Source organism: Lactuca sativa, chromosome 6 (genome assembly GCF_002870075.4).
Source record: "Lactuca sativa cultivar Salinas chromosome 6, Lsat_Salinas_v11, whole genome shotgun sequence".
In the NCBI taxonomy this organism is placed as follows: Eukaryota; Viridiplantae; Streptophyta; class Magnoliopsida; order Asterales; family Asteraceae; genus Lactuca; species Lactuca sativa.
Window position 1 is genome coordinate 199,509,575 of NC_056628.2, and position 14,591 is coordinate 199,524,165.

The 14,591-nt window shown below is 36.5% G+C and overlaps 2 protein-coding genes across 3 annotated transcripts; both read left to right on the forward strand.

The window, feature by feature from the left end:
* Positions 1–9,029: 9,029 nt before the first annotated feature.
* LOC111914099 (F-box/FBD/LRR-repeat protein At1g13570) lies at positions 9,030–11,897 on the forward strand. Of its 2 annotated transcripts, none has more exons than XM_023909834.3 (5): positions 9,030–9,215; positions 9,828–9,900; positions 9,994–10,839; positions 11,224–11,379; positions 11,499–11,897. In XM_023909834.3, exons 2-5 carry the CDS (start codon positions 9,889–9,891, stop codon positions 11,781–11,783), a joined length of 1,299 nt encoding a protein of 432 aa, XP_023765602.1. In that variant the 5' UTR covers positions 9,030–9,215; positions 9,828–9,888; the 3' UTR covers positions 11,784–11,897. The 2 variants fall into 2 exon arrangements, with proteins under 2 accessions (XP_023765602.1, XP_023765603.1); XM_023909835.2 differs by having other exon boundaries at positions 9,997–10,839.
* A 900-nt stretch (positions 11,898–12,797) lies between these two features.
* On the forward strand, positions 12,798–14,255 carry LOC111914100 (30S ribosomal protein S9, chloroplastic). The gene is made up of 2 exons (XM_023909836.3): positions 12,798–13,219; positions 13,710–14,255. Exons 1-2 carry the CDS (start codon positions 12,869–12,871, stop codon positions 13,995–13,997), a joined length of 639 nt encoding a protein of 212 aa, XP_023765604.1. The 5' UTR covers positions 12,798–12,868; the 3' UTR covers positions 13,998–14,255.
* Positions 14,256–14,591: the final 336 nt, after the last annotated feature.

The window sequence follows — 14,591 nt, forward strand, 5'->3', positions numbered from 1 at the left end:
TATTGTAACATCCAAGAATACGACCCAAAAAATTTTGTTTTAATAATACTAAAAATCACATCATCGATAACATACCAACAAAACTGTGGAACAAGTATCCCAAAAGATCATAACATAATGACTGTATCAAAACATATCACAGTTTCTGATGAAAACTCCCAGGATAAAAAAAACTGAGGTTGTGGTGTGTGCGATGCTATCATCCCGAGCTCTTCCCCTTACTAGCGGAAGTACCTGAAACCAAAAATTGAAATTGTAAGCACTAAGCTTAGTGAGCTCCCCCAAACTACCACATACCATACAATGACATATAAGCAAATATTGGGCCCCGCCCACTGCATCGGGCCCCGCCCGGCATCAGACCGAAGTCTGGGACTAACTTGGGCCCCGCCCGGCATCGGACCGAGGTCCGGAACTAGCTTGGGCCCCTCCCACTACATCAGGCCCCGCCCGTCATCAGACCAAAGTCTGGAACATATAGCACATAACATAATCGAACATAACATGCATGAATCATGAAGACAACAAGCATACCTATCTACTTCTCGGGACCCTCCCGGTATCAGACCGAAGTCCAAAACTACTATCTAAATGAGTCGGCATTGAGGTCGTAGACCCGTTACTACTGGAAGGAAACTCACCTCGTAACTCTAACTGTTGAGATGCTAAATCCGAAGCTGGATGACTGCTGCTCCGGAATTCCCAGACTACAATTTCCATAAACACTAAATCAGATACCGATAACCGAACTGAGGGTATAATGACCATTTTACCCCTAATCAATGTCAAAGTCCCTAGTCAAGGTCAACAGTCCATGTTGACCTTGACTCACCGAGTACCCGAGGCTACTCACCGAGTTCCTTGAAACTCCTTCCCACTCGCCGAGTCACCGGGGTAACTCGCCGAGTTCTTACGATTTTCGATCGAAACCTAAAGGCTACTCTTCGGGTTTCCTTCTAGCAACACAACGGATACACACGCATTCATAACTTGGGGAAAGCTCATCCAACTCGCCGAGTTGTTCATACAACTCGTCGAGTCTATGGCAATCTTCATCGGACTCGCCGAGTTGCTCATCCTACTCGTCGAGTCCACGACTATCTTCATATGACTCACCAAGTCAACCTTGCGACTCGCCGAGTCCATTCAGTCCTTTTTCCATACAGACTTGTTTTGAGCCATGCAGCGGCTCCAAATCACATATCCAAGCTTCTAGGGCATGCTTTTCACGTAAAGTTGCAAACTTTACGTGCATGCATGGCTATAAAGGCTCTAAATGCCTATTTTAAGTTCTTCATGGAGCTTCATGCCCAAAAGGGACCTCAATCATGACCAAGACTGCAACTTTATGCTTCTACAATCCAAGGAGGGCCCAGATCTGAAGTTACAACTTCAGATCTAGCCCATAGCTCATCTTATCAACTTAACATTCCATAAAAGAAACCCTAAAACTCAACCAATAGAAGCGATCTACATGGAAATGGCAATTTGGGTACCTCTAGCAAATGATAACTGAGATAAGTGTTGATTCCCACACTCTACTTGCTCCAATCTCCTTCTCCTCCAAGCCTTCTCCCTCCAAAGATCCTCTTTTCAAGCTTCAACACACAAAGGGGCACACACACATGGATTAGGGTCTCACAAGAGCTCTCTAGAACTGTAAAGAGGCCCAAAAGAGCCTGAGGTTCCTTTAAATAGGGTGTAAAACCCCGAGATTTAGGGTTTCATCTGTCAGCTCCTATTCGCTGAGTCCTAATATGGACTCATAGAGTAGGTCACTTATCACGCGATCCCACCCCGTTGCTACTCGACGAGTGGGGGAACCAGCTCGTCGAGTAGGCCTTAACCCAAGAAATCTTATTTAAACCATACCTGAGGATCAGGGTGTTACAGGTATCCCAACGGGGTAACGGGGATCCCCTTTTAACATTCAAATTAAGAATAATTTTGATGCAATGAGAGCACAAAATCATTAGACTTAGTGATGCAAGCATAAATAAATAAATAAATATATATATATATATATATATATATATATATATATATATATATATATATATATATATATATATATATATATATATATGAACGGTTTCAGGTAACGAGTTTCGGTTTTGGTTTCGGTTTCAAGACGGGTATTTTGTTTACTATCCCCGTAACCAAACCCGCAAATTTTTTTTTAAAAGCATACCAAACCCGATGCCGGCCCCGATTTACCGACCCCAAACCCGACCCTAATATGTCGGTTTTTACCATCGGGTTCGGTTTCTTTTGCCATCCCTATATCTCTAGAATCCACCTTTCTGCAACAATTTATCACACCGATCACCGACGAAGAAGATTCTGACCTTTTACACATATAATCTCCACGACTCTCCTTTCCTCTGCTTCATTTAATTATTTGAATTGTCAAAATTTGCTAGATGTTAGCCGGTAAAATTATCGTGTATGTGTTTGTTACCATTCAGTATCACCATCGGATTTAGTATTTAGAAATGTATGTGTGAATTGATAGGATTTCTTTGAAATTTGATGGAAAGCTCCAAACTACAGTCAATAATTCTAACGTTGATAGCGTGAAATTATGGACAAAATGTATCGGCTTTTTATTTGAATGGTGTTAGGTTTTTTGACATAAACTTATAGGCGCGTTTTATAGGATTATCGTTAAATTACTAATTACTCTATGTCATAGGGTTTTTGTACAGAACCCTTAAAATTGGGTTTTTTATCGTATTTTGAATGCCTGATGGTAGGTTTTCCTTTGTTTTTTGCATTATAACGAATTTGTCACAAAACCACATAAATAATAATGAATTGTTCAAATAATCCAAAAGGAAATGTGTTTATTAGTTTTAAGATACCTAGAAAGATCCTACAAAATCGTTTTATATTGAGGGAGCTCCATTTGATAGATCGCCAAAGTTCTGAAAATTAAAATTGACATCAAATTCATCTAATTAACCTCCTAAATAAAGAGAGGAAAAACATAAAGCAAAGAAACGAACGTTCTGCCATTAAAACCGAAGAAATAAAATAAAGAAGTAAGCCAAAATTACAGAAGTGGTCCTTGCATTTAAGACAAAATTAAAGAAATGATCCATATGTAACAAAATTACGGAAATGATCAATCTCGCCACAACGCACAGGCTTAAAACCCTCTCATTGATAGAAAATCAGCAAGTTTGATCAATAACTCTAGCCATGGTTTTAAATTGATAGGAGGTACAATTTATAACAAAACTACCCTACAAACCAGTATTTGACAAGACCCAAAATACCCGAATGCAACAAAAGATTTATAACAAAACATTGATTAGAGTAAATGCCAAAAACGCCCCTCAATGTTTGGAGAATTATGGGGCTTTTTGTGCTGGGATAATGACTTAGGAGGGTAATTACCTATTAGCGTTGTTTTTTTTGGAAAGGGAACTTCCCTAACGAGGGTTTCCGGGCCAGCTTACGCGCACCGACTAATCCCCCGCTGCAAACATGAGACTTTGCCGCATGCCCTGGAGTCACTGCAGGCGAACCTCCATGGCCACAAGAGCTAAGTAGTGCCAGGATTTGAACATGGGTCAATAGGTTATCCACCATATCTTCCACATGTCTTACCAAGTCACCACAACCCAAGTGGTTTTAGCGTTGTTCACATATTGACAACTTGTTTTTTTTGTACCTAATAAACCAACTAACTTGTTTTAACCGTTTACATTATAACAATATTACCGGCTAACCTCCATTTTAACCGGTAAATGCAATTAATTCATTTAAATGAAAAGTAAAAAAGAAAATATGTGGCTCTAGAAGATTATACGTGGCATGTTACGTGTCTATTTACACCTCACTTATTATATAGAGGGTGTTTGTCGTTGAAGCCCTAGATCGACAATGGCTTCTTCTTCTGCTTCATCTGCTTCTTCCAAACGAAATGTCGAACTCCAAGCTGACCATCCATGTAAGTGCGACATGCCATCTCGTGTGAAGATTTCAAGAACACCCGATAATCCAGGAAGAAAATTTCGAGTTTGTCAAAATTCTTTGGTAAATATGTATTATTTATTCAACCCGAAACTGAATCTTCTTCTTCATCTTCTCTTCAATTTAATTTTTTTTATTCTTTCATGAAGAGTGCAAGAACTCCAAGATTTAATTTCTGGGAATGGGTGGAAGACGATGAGTACCAACTACAAAAGAACAGTGATTTGGGACAAATCTACAACCTAACATTCAAGCTTGGAAATTTGGAAAACGAAATTAGTTATTGCAGGAAGAAGTTGGAAGAAGAGAAGAACTCTGATTTGGTTTTCAGACAAGAGCTGGACAAAGTGAAGTGGAAGTTGTTTACTCATAAAGCTTCATTGTTTGTGTTATTTTTCTTGTATGTTAAACATGTATTTTTTAAAGTTTGTTTGATGTACTGTTGTTTGATGTATTCTTCTTTGATGTGTTCTGACTAAATCATGTACTTCATGAAGTTTTGAATGCAATGAAAGTTATGACTAAAGTTTGATGTTTAATACTTGATGTATTAAGACAGTAAACATGTAATGTATACAAACACATAAATAAACCTGTATTAAGACAGTAAACATGTAACTTGGGAGTTTGATGTATTAAGACAGTAAACATGTAATGTATACAAACACATAAATAAACATGTACTTAATTTAGGGATAATGACTTGGGAGGGTAAACATGTACTTAAATTAACATGTACTTAAAGTACCAAAATATTCCCAAACATACAGGACCCAAGATGTTAAAGTATCAAAATATTCCAAAAGATGTGCCAAGTTTGTCCTATTGTGCCAAACGATATTACAAGACCCAAGATTCCAAAACATGCAAAATAAAACAACACATTGAATTCAAATCTCCAGTGGGTGGTCAATACTGCTTCCTTCCTTCCTCCTTATGTTCTTCCTAATCCGAATCTTTGTGATTCTTTCTGAAGTTTTTCTTGTCCTCTTCCTAACTTGATTTTCTGCATTGTGTTGAATTTCCTGTTCCACATTATCTTGAACTTCAATTTCATGTTCCACTTCAATGTTAGCTTGAATCTCATCTTCTATGTTAGCATCAACTTCAACTTCTGGTACCAGATCAACTTCAGGAACATCAACTTCAATGTTAGCATCAACTTGAATGTCATCTTGAATCCCCCCTACAAGCTTATCTTGAACTAAAGGAACATCAACTTCAACTTTAGGTACCACATAAACTTCAAGAACATCAACTTCAGCTTCCACATCAGGTTCAGGAACATTAGCTTCCACATCACTTTCACTTTCAAAGTCACTATCACTTTCACTTTCAAACATGACAACATGTTCCACTTCCAATTCAGCTTCAAGGTCTACTTTACCTGTAAAAGGGGAAAAAATCAGAAATGGCACACAAGTATAATATATTAGATAATTTAACACCATACCTTGTTTCTTAGGTTTCTTTTTGTTAGAACCTAAAGTAGATGGTACATTATTTGGTCTTTGAGGACATGTTGATTTGTTATGTCCTCTTTCCCTACAAATGGTACATCTCATGATCATTCCCTTTTTTGAGACTGTATGCCTTGTTCCCTTAGCTTCTCTCTCACTCTGATCCCTTTTCCTTTTCATTGTTGGTCTTCCAGGTAGTATTTTTTTAGGGGGGCAATGGTTTGGTGTAATCCACTTCAGGCCACATAGCACTACAGTTTAGTGGCCTAATGTTGTACCTATAACAACTTGCATACATTGATGTAGTAAACCATTCTGACACATACTCCTCAGGGTCCCTATTGAGGCTTGAAATGGTAGCATATCCATGCACACAGGGATACCCTGCTAACTGCCATGCCCTGCATCCACATTGCCTAGTATTCAGGTCTACAGCATACCTTTCAGTCCCCACCCTCACCTCAAATTGCATATACCCAGAAGGTACCACTTGCCAAAACCTATCCATAATCATATACAAATTAGAAAATATTAAAAATGACAAACATATAAGCAATAAGAATTTACCTTTGTGTTTCCTTGTGCTTATTCAACTTCAACCTTATGGAAGGACATATGCTTAAATCCCAAGATTGACCCTTGGCCTTGTATATACACAACCTTTCCATTACATAAATCCGGATTTCTTCTAACATGGTAATAAGTGGTTTCTTCCTAGCAGCTTCAATCACAGAGTTAAAACTTTCAGAAACACCATTTACATATGCATTGCAACTCCTATTAACCTGAAAAAAATGCTTTACACCATGTTTTAGGGTCCCTTTCCATCAAATGTTCATAAGCTAGTGGCTCCAGCTTCTTGATTTCATTCATATAGTATTCAAATTTTTTTGGAACTGTAATCCAGCAGCTCTCCAAAACAGTTTCTTAAATATTTGCCCCTTAATTCTTTTTTGGAAATTAGCACATATGTGCCTAGCACATTGCCTATGCTCTGCAGCTGGAACCCTTTCCTTCACAGCTTCAACTAATCCCTATAATCAAAACATAAACAACATAAGCAAAAACATATTAAGTATGTAAAATAAGTATGGAAAATAACAATAATTGAAGTGTGAACATTACTTTGTGTTGGTATGATATTATGGTTAGTCCATGCCCAACTCCCATTCCAATGTCATCAATTAGAAGATCAAGAAACCACTTCCATGATTCTTTATTTTCTACTGCAACCACAACCCATGCAATAGGATATATGTGGTTGTTTGCATCCCTCCCAATGGCTACAAGCAACTGACCTCTACATATGCCCTTTAAGAAACAACCATCTACTCCAATTACCCTTAGCTTTCAATTTCCTAATGCTCATCTTTTGTTTCTGTAATATATCATTCATGAAATGAGTTCCAATCCATTTGTAGCTTACAGTGGACCCAAATTTGAAAACTCTTGCACAATTATGCCTATCAATTAATGACTTAATCTGAAAAGACCTCTCATTCTTTATCCAGGTTGCCCACAACCTAAAGAGACAACTCTTACTCTTCTTGTTCTTCTTATATTTACAACATTTTGCCAACAACTTTTGATGATCATTTTTTTCAAACCATAAGTCATACTCATTCTTAACAGCATAGTTGGTTAGACAAAGCTTCAATTCAAGAGGGTTGGCAAACTGCATACCTAAAACTGGGACCATTTTATCCCATTCTTGCTTCTTATCAAAGGTAGGGAACACAACCTCATCATCTTTATCACTATCTTCATCATCATTAGCATCATTTACTTCTTCTCGAATACTATTGAGAATGGGTTTACCACACAACTTGTTCAAGAATTCATCATCATCTGTTTTGTCAAATGTATGCACCTCTTCATCAGGTTCATGCTCACATTCCCTTATATCTGAAATTTGTGACTCTGTATCATCATCTTCTATTACGTCAGATAGCTCATCACCTGTTAACAACTCCTTATCGGCCCAGTCAAGAATGGGTTCGTTTTTGTGGTCAAAGTACACATTCATCCTTAGCTCCTGCTTATCTATGTAACCATCTTCAATAAACTCAAAATAGTCAGCATCATTGTCAATTCTTCTGATACCCTCTGCCAATCTTTCATGAGTACTACAATAGTACAAGTTCTCACAGCTTCGTCTTGTCAGCTTTGAAACCCACAACACAAATTCTCTATAGTCCATGCCACCAAAATCCACATCACGAACTGACATTCTCATAGGGTCTAAGTACACTAACGGGTTTGGTGCAAACATGTCGTTGAAGTGAAAATCTATAGTGAGATACTTACCGTTAGATGCTTCCATTGTAGTGAGATACGTATCGTTAGACGATTTCAAGTCCCAACTTCAGTTCCTACTGCTTTGATCGACTGAATTTTGAGAAAACTCAAGTAACCGGGATCGATTTGGGGAATGATTTGGGAGTAGTTGGTAAGATTAAGAACCCTAAATAAATTAGATCGATACACCTAACACCTGTTTAAATGAAGTCGAATACAGACAAAGGGTGAAATAGCCACGTCATAAGCCACGTATTTTCTTTTCCTTTTCATTTAAATGATTTAATTGCATTTACCGGTTAAAATGGAGGTTAGCCGGTAATATTGTTATAATGTAAACGGTTAAAACAAGTTAGTTGGTTTATTAGGTACAAAAAAAAAAACAAGTTGCCAATATGTGAACAACGCTAATAGGTAATTACCCTCCTAAGTCATTATCCCTTTTTGTGCTTTATGGAGACCAGCTTTCTTCCTTTCAACTCTTTTTGCATCTCTAGTAAATAGACCTTCCTTCCTCAGAGGCTTTCTGTGGTCCTCACTCGCTTTCTCAGGAGTGCCCGGGCAATGCCCAAAGAGATTGCTTGTGCCTGCCCAGATAGACCACCTTCATGTGCTTTTACAAACACATCATAACTTGTCTCCTATCCCAATGTTGCTAAAGGGACTTTGATGTAATGAAGCCACAAATGATTCCCTTGAAGATATTCCTGTATAATAATTGAATGCCCAATCTTAAGCAATGATTCACATTGGTTTTGGGAATTTAAACTGCCGATTTTGAATACTGTCTTTGTTACAATAAATAAACTAAGATGAGTTTCATAATACATCTTGATATCAACTTACTCCTATAAATGAATATCACAACTTTTGATTTCACATTTGGCTATGTCAAATACTTGAAGTGTGACAAAAATTGAAAGAATCTTGACAAATTTAAAATACCATTAGTTTGGTTGCAATGTAGAATTGATGATGCCAAATGTTGCAGGTTTCATGATCTCAAACAAAAAAGATTCTTTGGTTAACAATTTGACAACAATAGGTTTTGATGTAATTTCTGTATCAATTATGCGTTTGATAGCTCTTCTTGGTAGCTAGATTAGATAAAGTAAAAAATTCAAGTTTTACAGCAAGAAACAATATAATATCAAAGCAAAAGGGATTTTTGAACAAATGTAGATAAGACGCAGGAAGCATAACAAATAGCAAATATAACTTGGAAAAATTTAGTATAGTTTCAAATTTGGGCTGTGGCCCCTCCCGATTTCTCAATAGTCCATAGTCCATAGTCCATAGTCCAATTTCCAAAATCCAAACCAAACGAATGTGAAATCGATCGTATCTTCCGCCCTCATCGTCGCTCGCTGCCTCGCTGGAGTCTGGACGCCTGTGGCCGGCTGGTCTCGCAAAATCGCCAATCGACAATCGCCATTCATCGGAAATCAGCTGTCACCGGAAGGTCACTCAAATCAGGTATGTAAGCTCATTCTTTCTTCTCTTCCGGTTCTCCTTTAGGCCGTAGTCCTGTAGTTGAGTTATTGGGGTTTTGGGAATCAATAGTTAATTCAACAATTAGGTATGTTCATACACTACCAAGACCCCCAAAAACTTTAAATTTACGCCATTTCTCCTGTACGCAATTTCTTGGATTAGGAATTAGGACTGCCAAAATCCAAATGCTCCTGACTTGTTGACTTGTTGTTGAGTTGTTGTGATTTGGGAATCAATAATCAATTCAATGTTGATTGTTTATTGTTAGTTTGTTACTTTGTTGCAGATTTTAGATTAGGACATTAGGTATTGTTTTCACTTTTGATTTCAAAATTCAGTTTTTAGACACTGCTGTTATTTTGATTTCAAGGAGTTATTATGTTATTGCAGATTTTTGTTATTTGTTATTGCTTTTACACACTGTTGAATTGAATCAATCGTTCCTTTTTCAGTGTTTATTTGTTGAAAACAATTTTGTTTTTTTATGTAAGAACATCAAAGTTTGATGTTCAAGCATTCTTCTAGATAAAGGGGAGAACATGAGAGAAAAACTTATTCTCATCATCTCCTTGTTTTCTTTTCATCTTTTTGTAGGAAAATGGCTGAAACTGAGTAATGATGATTCAACAATACACTTCAATAATCACACCTCTTGATGAGTAGTATGGTAAGTTATCTCTCCACAAAACATTCATCTTCTCATTTTTATGCTCCTTTTGCAACTTATAGTATCATGATAACTCTTGTAAATCTTTTTCAGAAGCCAAGAGAGCAACCAAAGGTTCCTTGCCAAATGGAAGCAGAGGTTGATAGAATCAGCAACTTACCAGGACACATCATAGACAAAATCTTGTCTCTTTTAACCCTGCGTGATGCAGTAAGAACAAGCATCTTATCAAGCAAATGGAGATACAAATGGGTAAATCTCACAAGTCTTGTATTCGATAATCAATCTGTTCTAGTCTCATCTCAAGATCCAACAATCATAAAAAACAAAATGGTTAAAATTGTGGATCATGTTTTATTACTTCACAATGGTCTAATCCACAAATTCAAGCTTTCACATCGAGACCTTCAAGGTGTTTGTGACATTGATAGATGGATTCTGTTTCTTTCACGAGGTTCAGTCAAAGAATTTATACTTGAGATTTGGAAAGGTCAACGCTACAAGCTACCATCTTCTCTATACTTGTGTGACAAGTTATCTCATTTAGAGCTTTTCAACTGTTTGTTGAAACCTCCATTGGGGTTTAATGGGTTTAAGATCTTGACTAGTCTTGATCTTCAACACATTACAATGGATCAAGATGTTTTTGAGGATTTGATACATAGGTGTCCATTGCTTGAGAGGTTGACTTTGATGAACTTTGAAGGATTTGCAAATCTTAAGATTCATGCTCCTAAACTTACGTTTTTTGACATTGGAGGTGTTTTTGAAGATGTTGTGTTTGAGAACACTTTTCATCTTTCTACTGTTTCTATTGGGTTGTATGTCAATATTGGCAATGATCATGAGTTGACCCTTGGAACTACGAGCAAGTTGACCAAGTTTTTTGCTTCGTTGCCAAGTATTCAAAGACTCGAAGTTCAAAGTTTCTTTTTAAAGGTAAAAAACCCATCAAGGCCATGTTTGTCTCTGTATTTGTATTTGTATTTGTTACACAGGATAATAAGACACAACATAACAGGTTGTACTATATTTTTACACAGACTGATTTCAATAAGACAAAAATTGTACTTTTTTTGTCTCACCCAAAAAGCGTGAGACCCAGTCTCACCTTTTTGGAAAAGTTGCAATTTTTTTTTCCCACCCAAAAAAGTGAGACAAAAAATTGCAACTTTTGTCCATTGGCATTAATTTTAGTCTAATGTCTAATGCATGACAAACGCAGTGCAACCTGTTTTGTATGTCTTGTATTGTATAACAAATGGGACCTTAATACAATACTAATTGGGGGGTATTTTGGTCTATTTGGTTGCATGTATATAGTTTTTGGCAGTTGATATGGTGCCAAGGAGGTTGCCTACTCCATGTATGGAATTGAATTACCTTTCACTACGTATAAATTTCAATGACATGGAGGAGTGTCTTGCAGCCCTTTGCATTCTTAGGAGTTCACCCAACCTTCTAGAACTCGAGTTGTTGGTGAGTTTCTTTCAATCCAGTGCATGTCAAACACAGTATAAGTATACATGTGAGTTCAGTGCATGTCAAACACAGTACAAGTGATTTATGTGTAAGAATTTTTTTTTATTATGGTGTAGGCACGACCGGATGAACAGGCAGCTCCAAGGGCAGTTGCAAAGAACTTAGTGGAAGAAGACTTCCAGAATTGCTTTTTTAGCCAATTGCGGTTTGTGAAAATTGCTGGGATTTTTGGGGTGGCTCGAGAGCTGAATTTTATTAACTTTTTGCTTGCGAATACGCCTGTACTTGAAAGAATGACTGTGAAGCCTGCTTCTCAAGAATGTGGTTGGGACCTCCTCAAAGAATTGTTAAGGTTTAGGCGATCTTCTGTGCATGCTGAAATCATTTACCTCGATCCATGATTCACTTTAAACTTTAAATCATCAGTGTTTTCATGCTTTTTAGTTTTAATGCTTGACCAACACTTGTGTTTTTTTCTATGTTAACCCGAAAGAATCTGTTAACTTTGCTACAAAGACTTATTTTGTGCCACGTTTCTTATATTCCTTCCACCGTTTTATTAGGTTTGTTAACATAGTATAAATGCATGGTGAAGTACATGTGTAGGTGATTCAATTAACTTTTTTTCATTGGTTTATAAAATAAACATGTATCACAATATACAAGTCTTAATTGGACCTAACGACCTATGTTGCAATATAGTCATAGTCTCGTGATGTAGTTTTGTTGTAGCTATTTTTGATTTATTGTCTAGGTCTTTATTAGGTTTGTTTTAAATGAAATTTTGTTGGGTTAATATAAAGAAACTAACTTAAGAAAATTGTAAAGTTAGGTTATAATGTAATAATTTATCCAAGTATAATGTAATGATAGTAAGTTACGGTTTTGGCCCATGTGGTATATATTTCTATTGTTTTTGTTATATTTTGGAAATTTGATATTGAGGGGGGACCAAATATAATGGATTTATCTAGAATGGTAAATGAATCGAAGGTGAAATTATTTTTATATAATATTATTATATTATATGTTTGATTGTGTGTTTATCTTCGTTTGTTTATATTTGTTCAGCATGTTCATAAACATAAACAAATGAACATGAACAATATAATTGGTTAAACGAACAAAAAAAAAATACAAAAAAACTTGTTTGTTTATATGTTCGTGTTAGTTCCGTTATTCTTTATTCGGTTAATTTAAAGAAACAAACATAAAGAAGCCATTGTTTGTATTGGTTTACATCAACCCAAGATTTAACTACAATAACAGTAATGTCAAATTTTTAAAATTAGAATCAAATGTGTGAAAATGTTTATATACCATAGTAACAAAAACTGTAACTTAATGATGTAATAATAATTTTTGGTAACGAAGAAGGGGCATTCTGGACAAAGACAACTACGTTATCCTGTAGTACGCTATCCACCTTCATAAACTCTCCAACCAAAATTTCATCCCCAAATCCAGAAGGACCAAGAGAACGAAAATGGCGATGTCCATCTCTTCGCTCACCTCATCCTTCTCTTCTTTATCTTTCTCCTCACAAGTTTCTCAAAAACCCTACTCCATCTCTCTCGCTCCCTCCTCAAAATCACTTCGCTTATCTCAATTTTCCACAAACAAACCCCAATCTCTTACCATACTTGCCACTGTCGCCGCCGAGCCTCTCACCGGAGATTTGGAGACTACGAACATCGAGAAGTACGTCAAATCGAGACTCCCCGGTGGCTTCGCTGCCCAGACGCTGATTGGCACCGGTCGCCGGAAATGTGCCATTGCGCGGGTTGTCATTCAGGAAGGAACTGGAAAATTCATAATCAATTACCGTGATGCACAGGTAGTTCCATATTATCCACTTGTTATGCTTTTGCGTCTTATCTACATTTGTTCAAAAATCCCTTTTGCTTTGATATTGTTTCTTGCTGTAAAACTTGAATTTTTTAGTCTATCTAATCTAGCAACCAAGAAGAGCTATCAAACGCATAATTGATACAGAAATTACATCAAAACCTATTGTTGTCAAATTGTTAACCAAAGAATCTTTTTTGTTTGAGATGATGAAACTTGCAACATTCTTCTTAATGTTTTACTGATTTGGCTTCATCAATTCTGCATTGCAACCAAACTAAAGGTATTTTAAATTAGTCCAGATTCTTTCAGTTCTTGTCTCACTGAAGAATTACTTCTTCAAGTATTTGAGATAACCAAATGTGAAATCAAAGTAGGAGTAAGTTGTTGATGATAACAATTAACAAAGACTGTGCAGTTTAAATTCCCAAAACGAGTGTGAATCATTGCTTAAGATTGGGGATTCAATTATTATACAGGAATATCTTCAAGGGAATCCTTTGTGGCTTCAATACATCAAAGTGCCTTTAGCAACATTGGGATACGAGACAAGTTATGATGTGTTTGTGAAGGCACATGGAGGTGGTCTATCAGGGCAGGCACAAGCAATCTCTTTGGGCATTGCCCGGGCGCTTCTGAAAGTGAGTGAAGACCACAGAAAGCCTCTGAGGAAGGAAGGTCTGCTTACTAGAGATGCAAGAAGAGTTGAAAGGAAGAAAGCTGGTCTCCATAAAGCACGAAAAGCCCCACAATTCTCCAAACGTTGAGGGGCGTTTTCGACATTTACTCCAATCAATGTTTTGTTATAAATCTTTTGTTGCATTCGGATATTTTGGGTCTTGTCAAATACTGGTTTGTAGGGTAGTTTTGTTATAAATTGTACCTCCTATCAATTTAAAACCATGGCTAGAGTTATTGATCAAACTTGCTGATTTTCTATCAATGAGAGGGTTTTAAGCCTGTGCTTTGTGGCGAGATGGATCATTTCTGTAATTTTGTCTTGAATGCAAGGACCATTTCTGTAATTTTGGCTTAGTTATTTATTTTATTTCTTCGGTTTTAATGGCAGAACGTTCGTTTCTTTGATTTTATGTTTTTCCTCTCTTTATTTAGGAGGTTAATTAGATGAATCTGATGTCGATTTTAATTTTCAGAAATTTGGCGATCTATCAAATGTAATAAAACGATATTGTAGGATCTTTCTAGGTATATTAAAATTAATAAACACATTTCCCTTTGGATTATTTGAACAATTCATTATTATTTCTTTGGTTTTGTGACAAATTTTCAACTATTGGATCTTTTTTTTTTTCTTTCTAATTTCTAACTTTCTGTTTTTCTATTCCCTTATAACTATAATT

Excerpts from the sequence above, each read along its gene's own strand:
- LOC111914100 (XM_023909836.3), top strand. The coding sequence starts at position 12,869 with ATGGCGATGTCCATCTCTTCGCTCACCTCATCCTTCTCTTCTTTATCT. Across the intron at positions 13,220-13,709 it reads TCAATTACCGTGATGCACAG|GAATATCTTCAAGGGAATCC; the intron begins GTAGTTCCATAT and ends ATTATTATACAG.
- LOC111914099 (XM_023909834.3), top strand. Across the intron at positions 10,840-11,223 it reads TTCAAAGTTTCTTTTTAAAG|TTTTTGGCAGTTGATATGGT; the intron begins GTAAAAAACCCA and ends GCATGTATATAG. Across the intron at positions 11,380-11,498 it reads TTCTAGAACTCGAGTTGTTG|GCACGACCGGATGAACAGGC; the intron begins GTGAGTTTCTTT and ends ATTATGGTGTAG.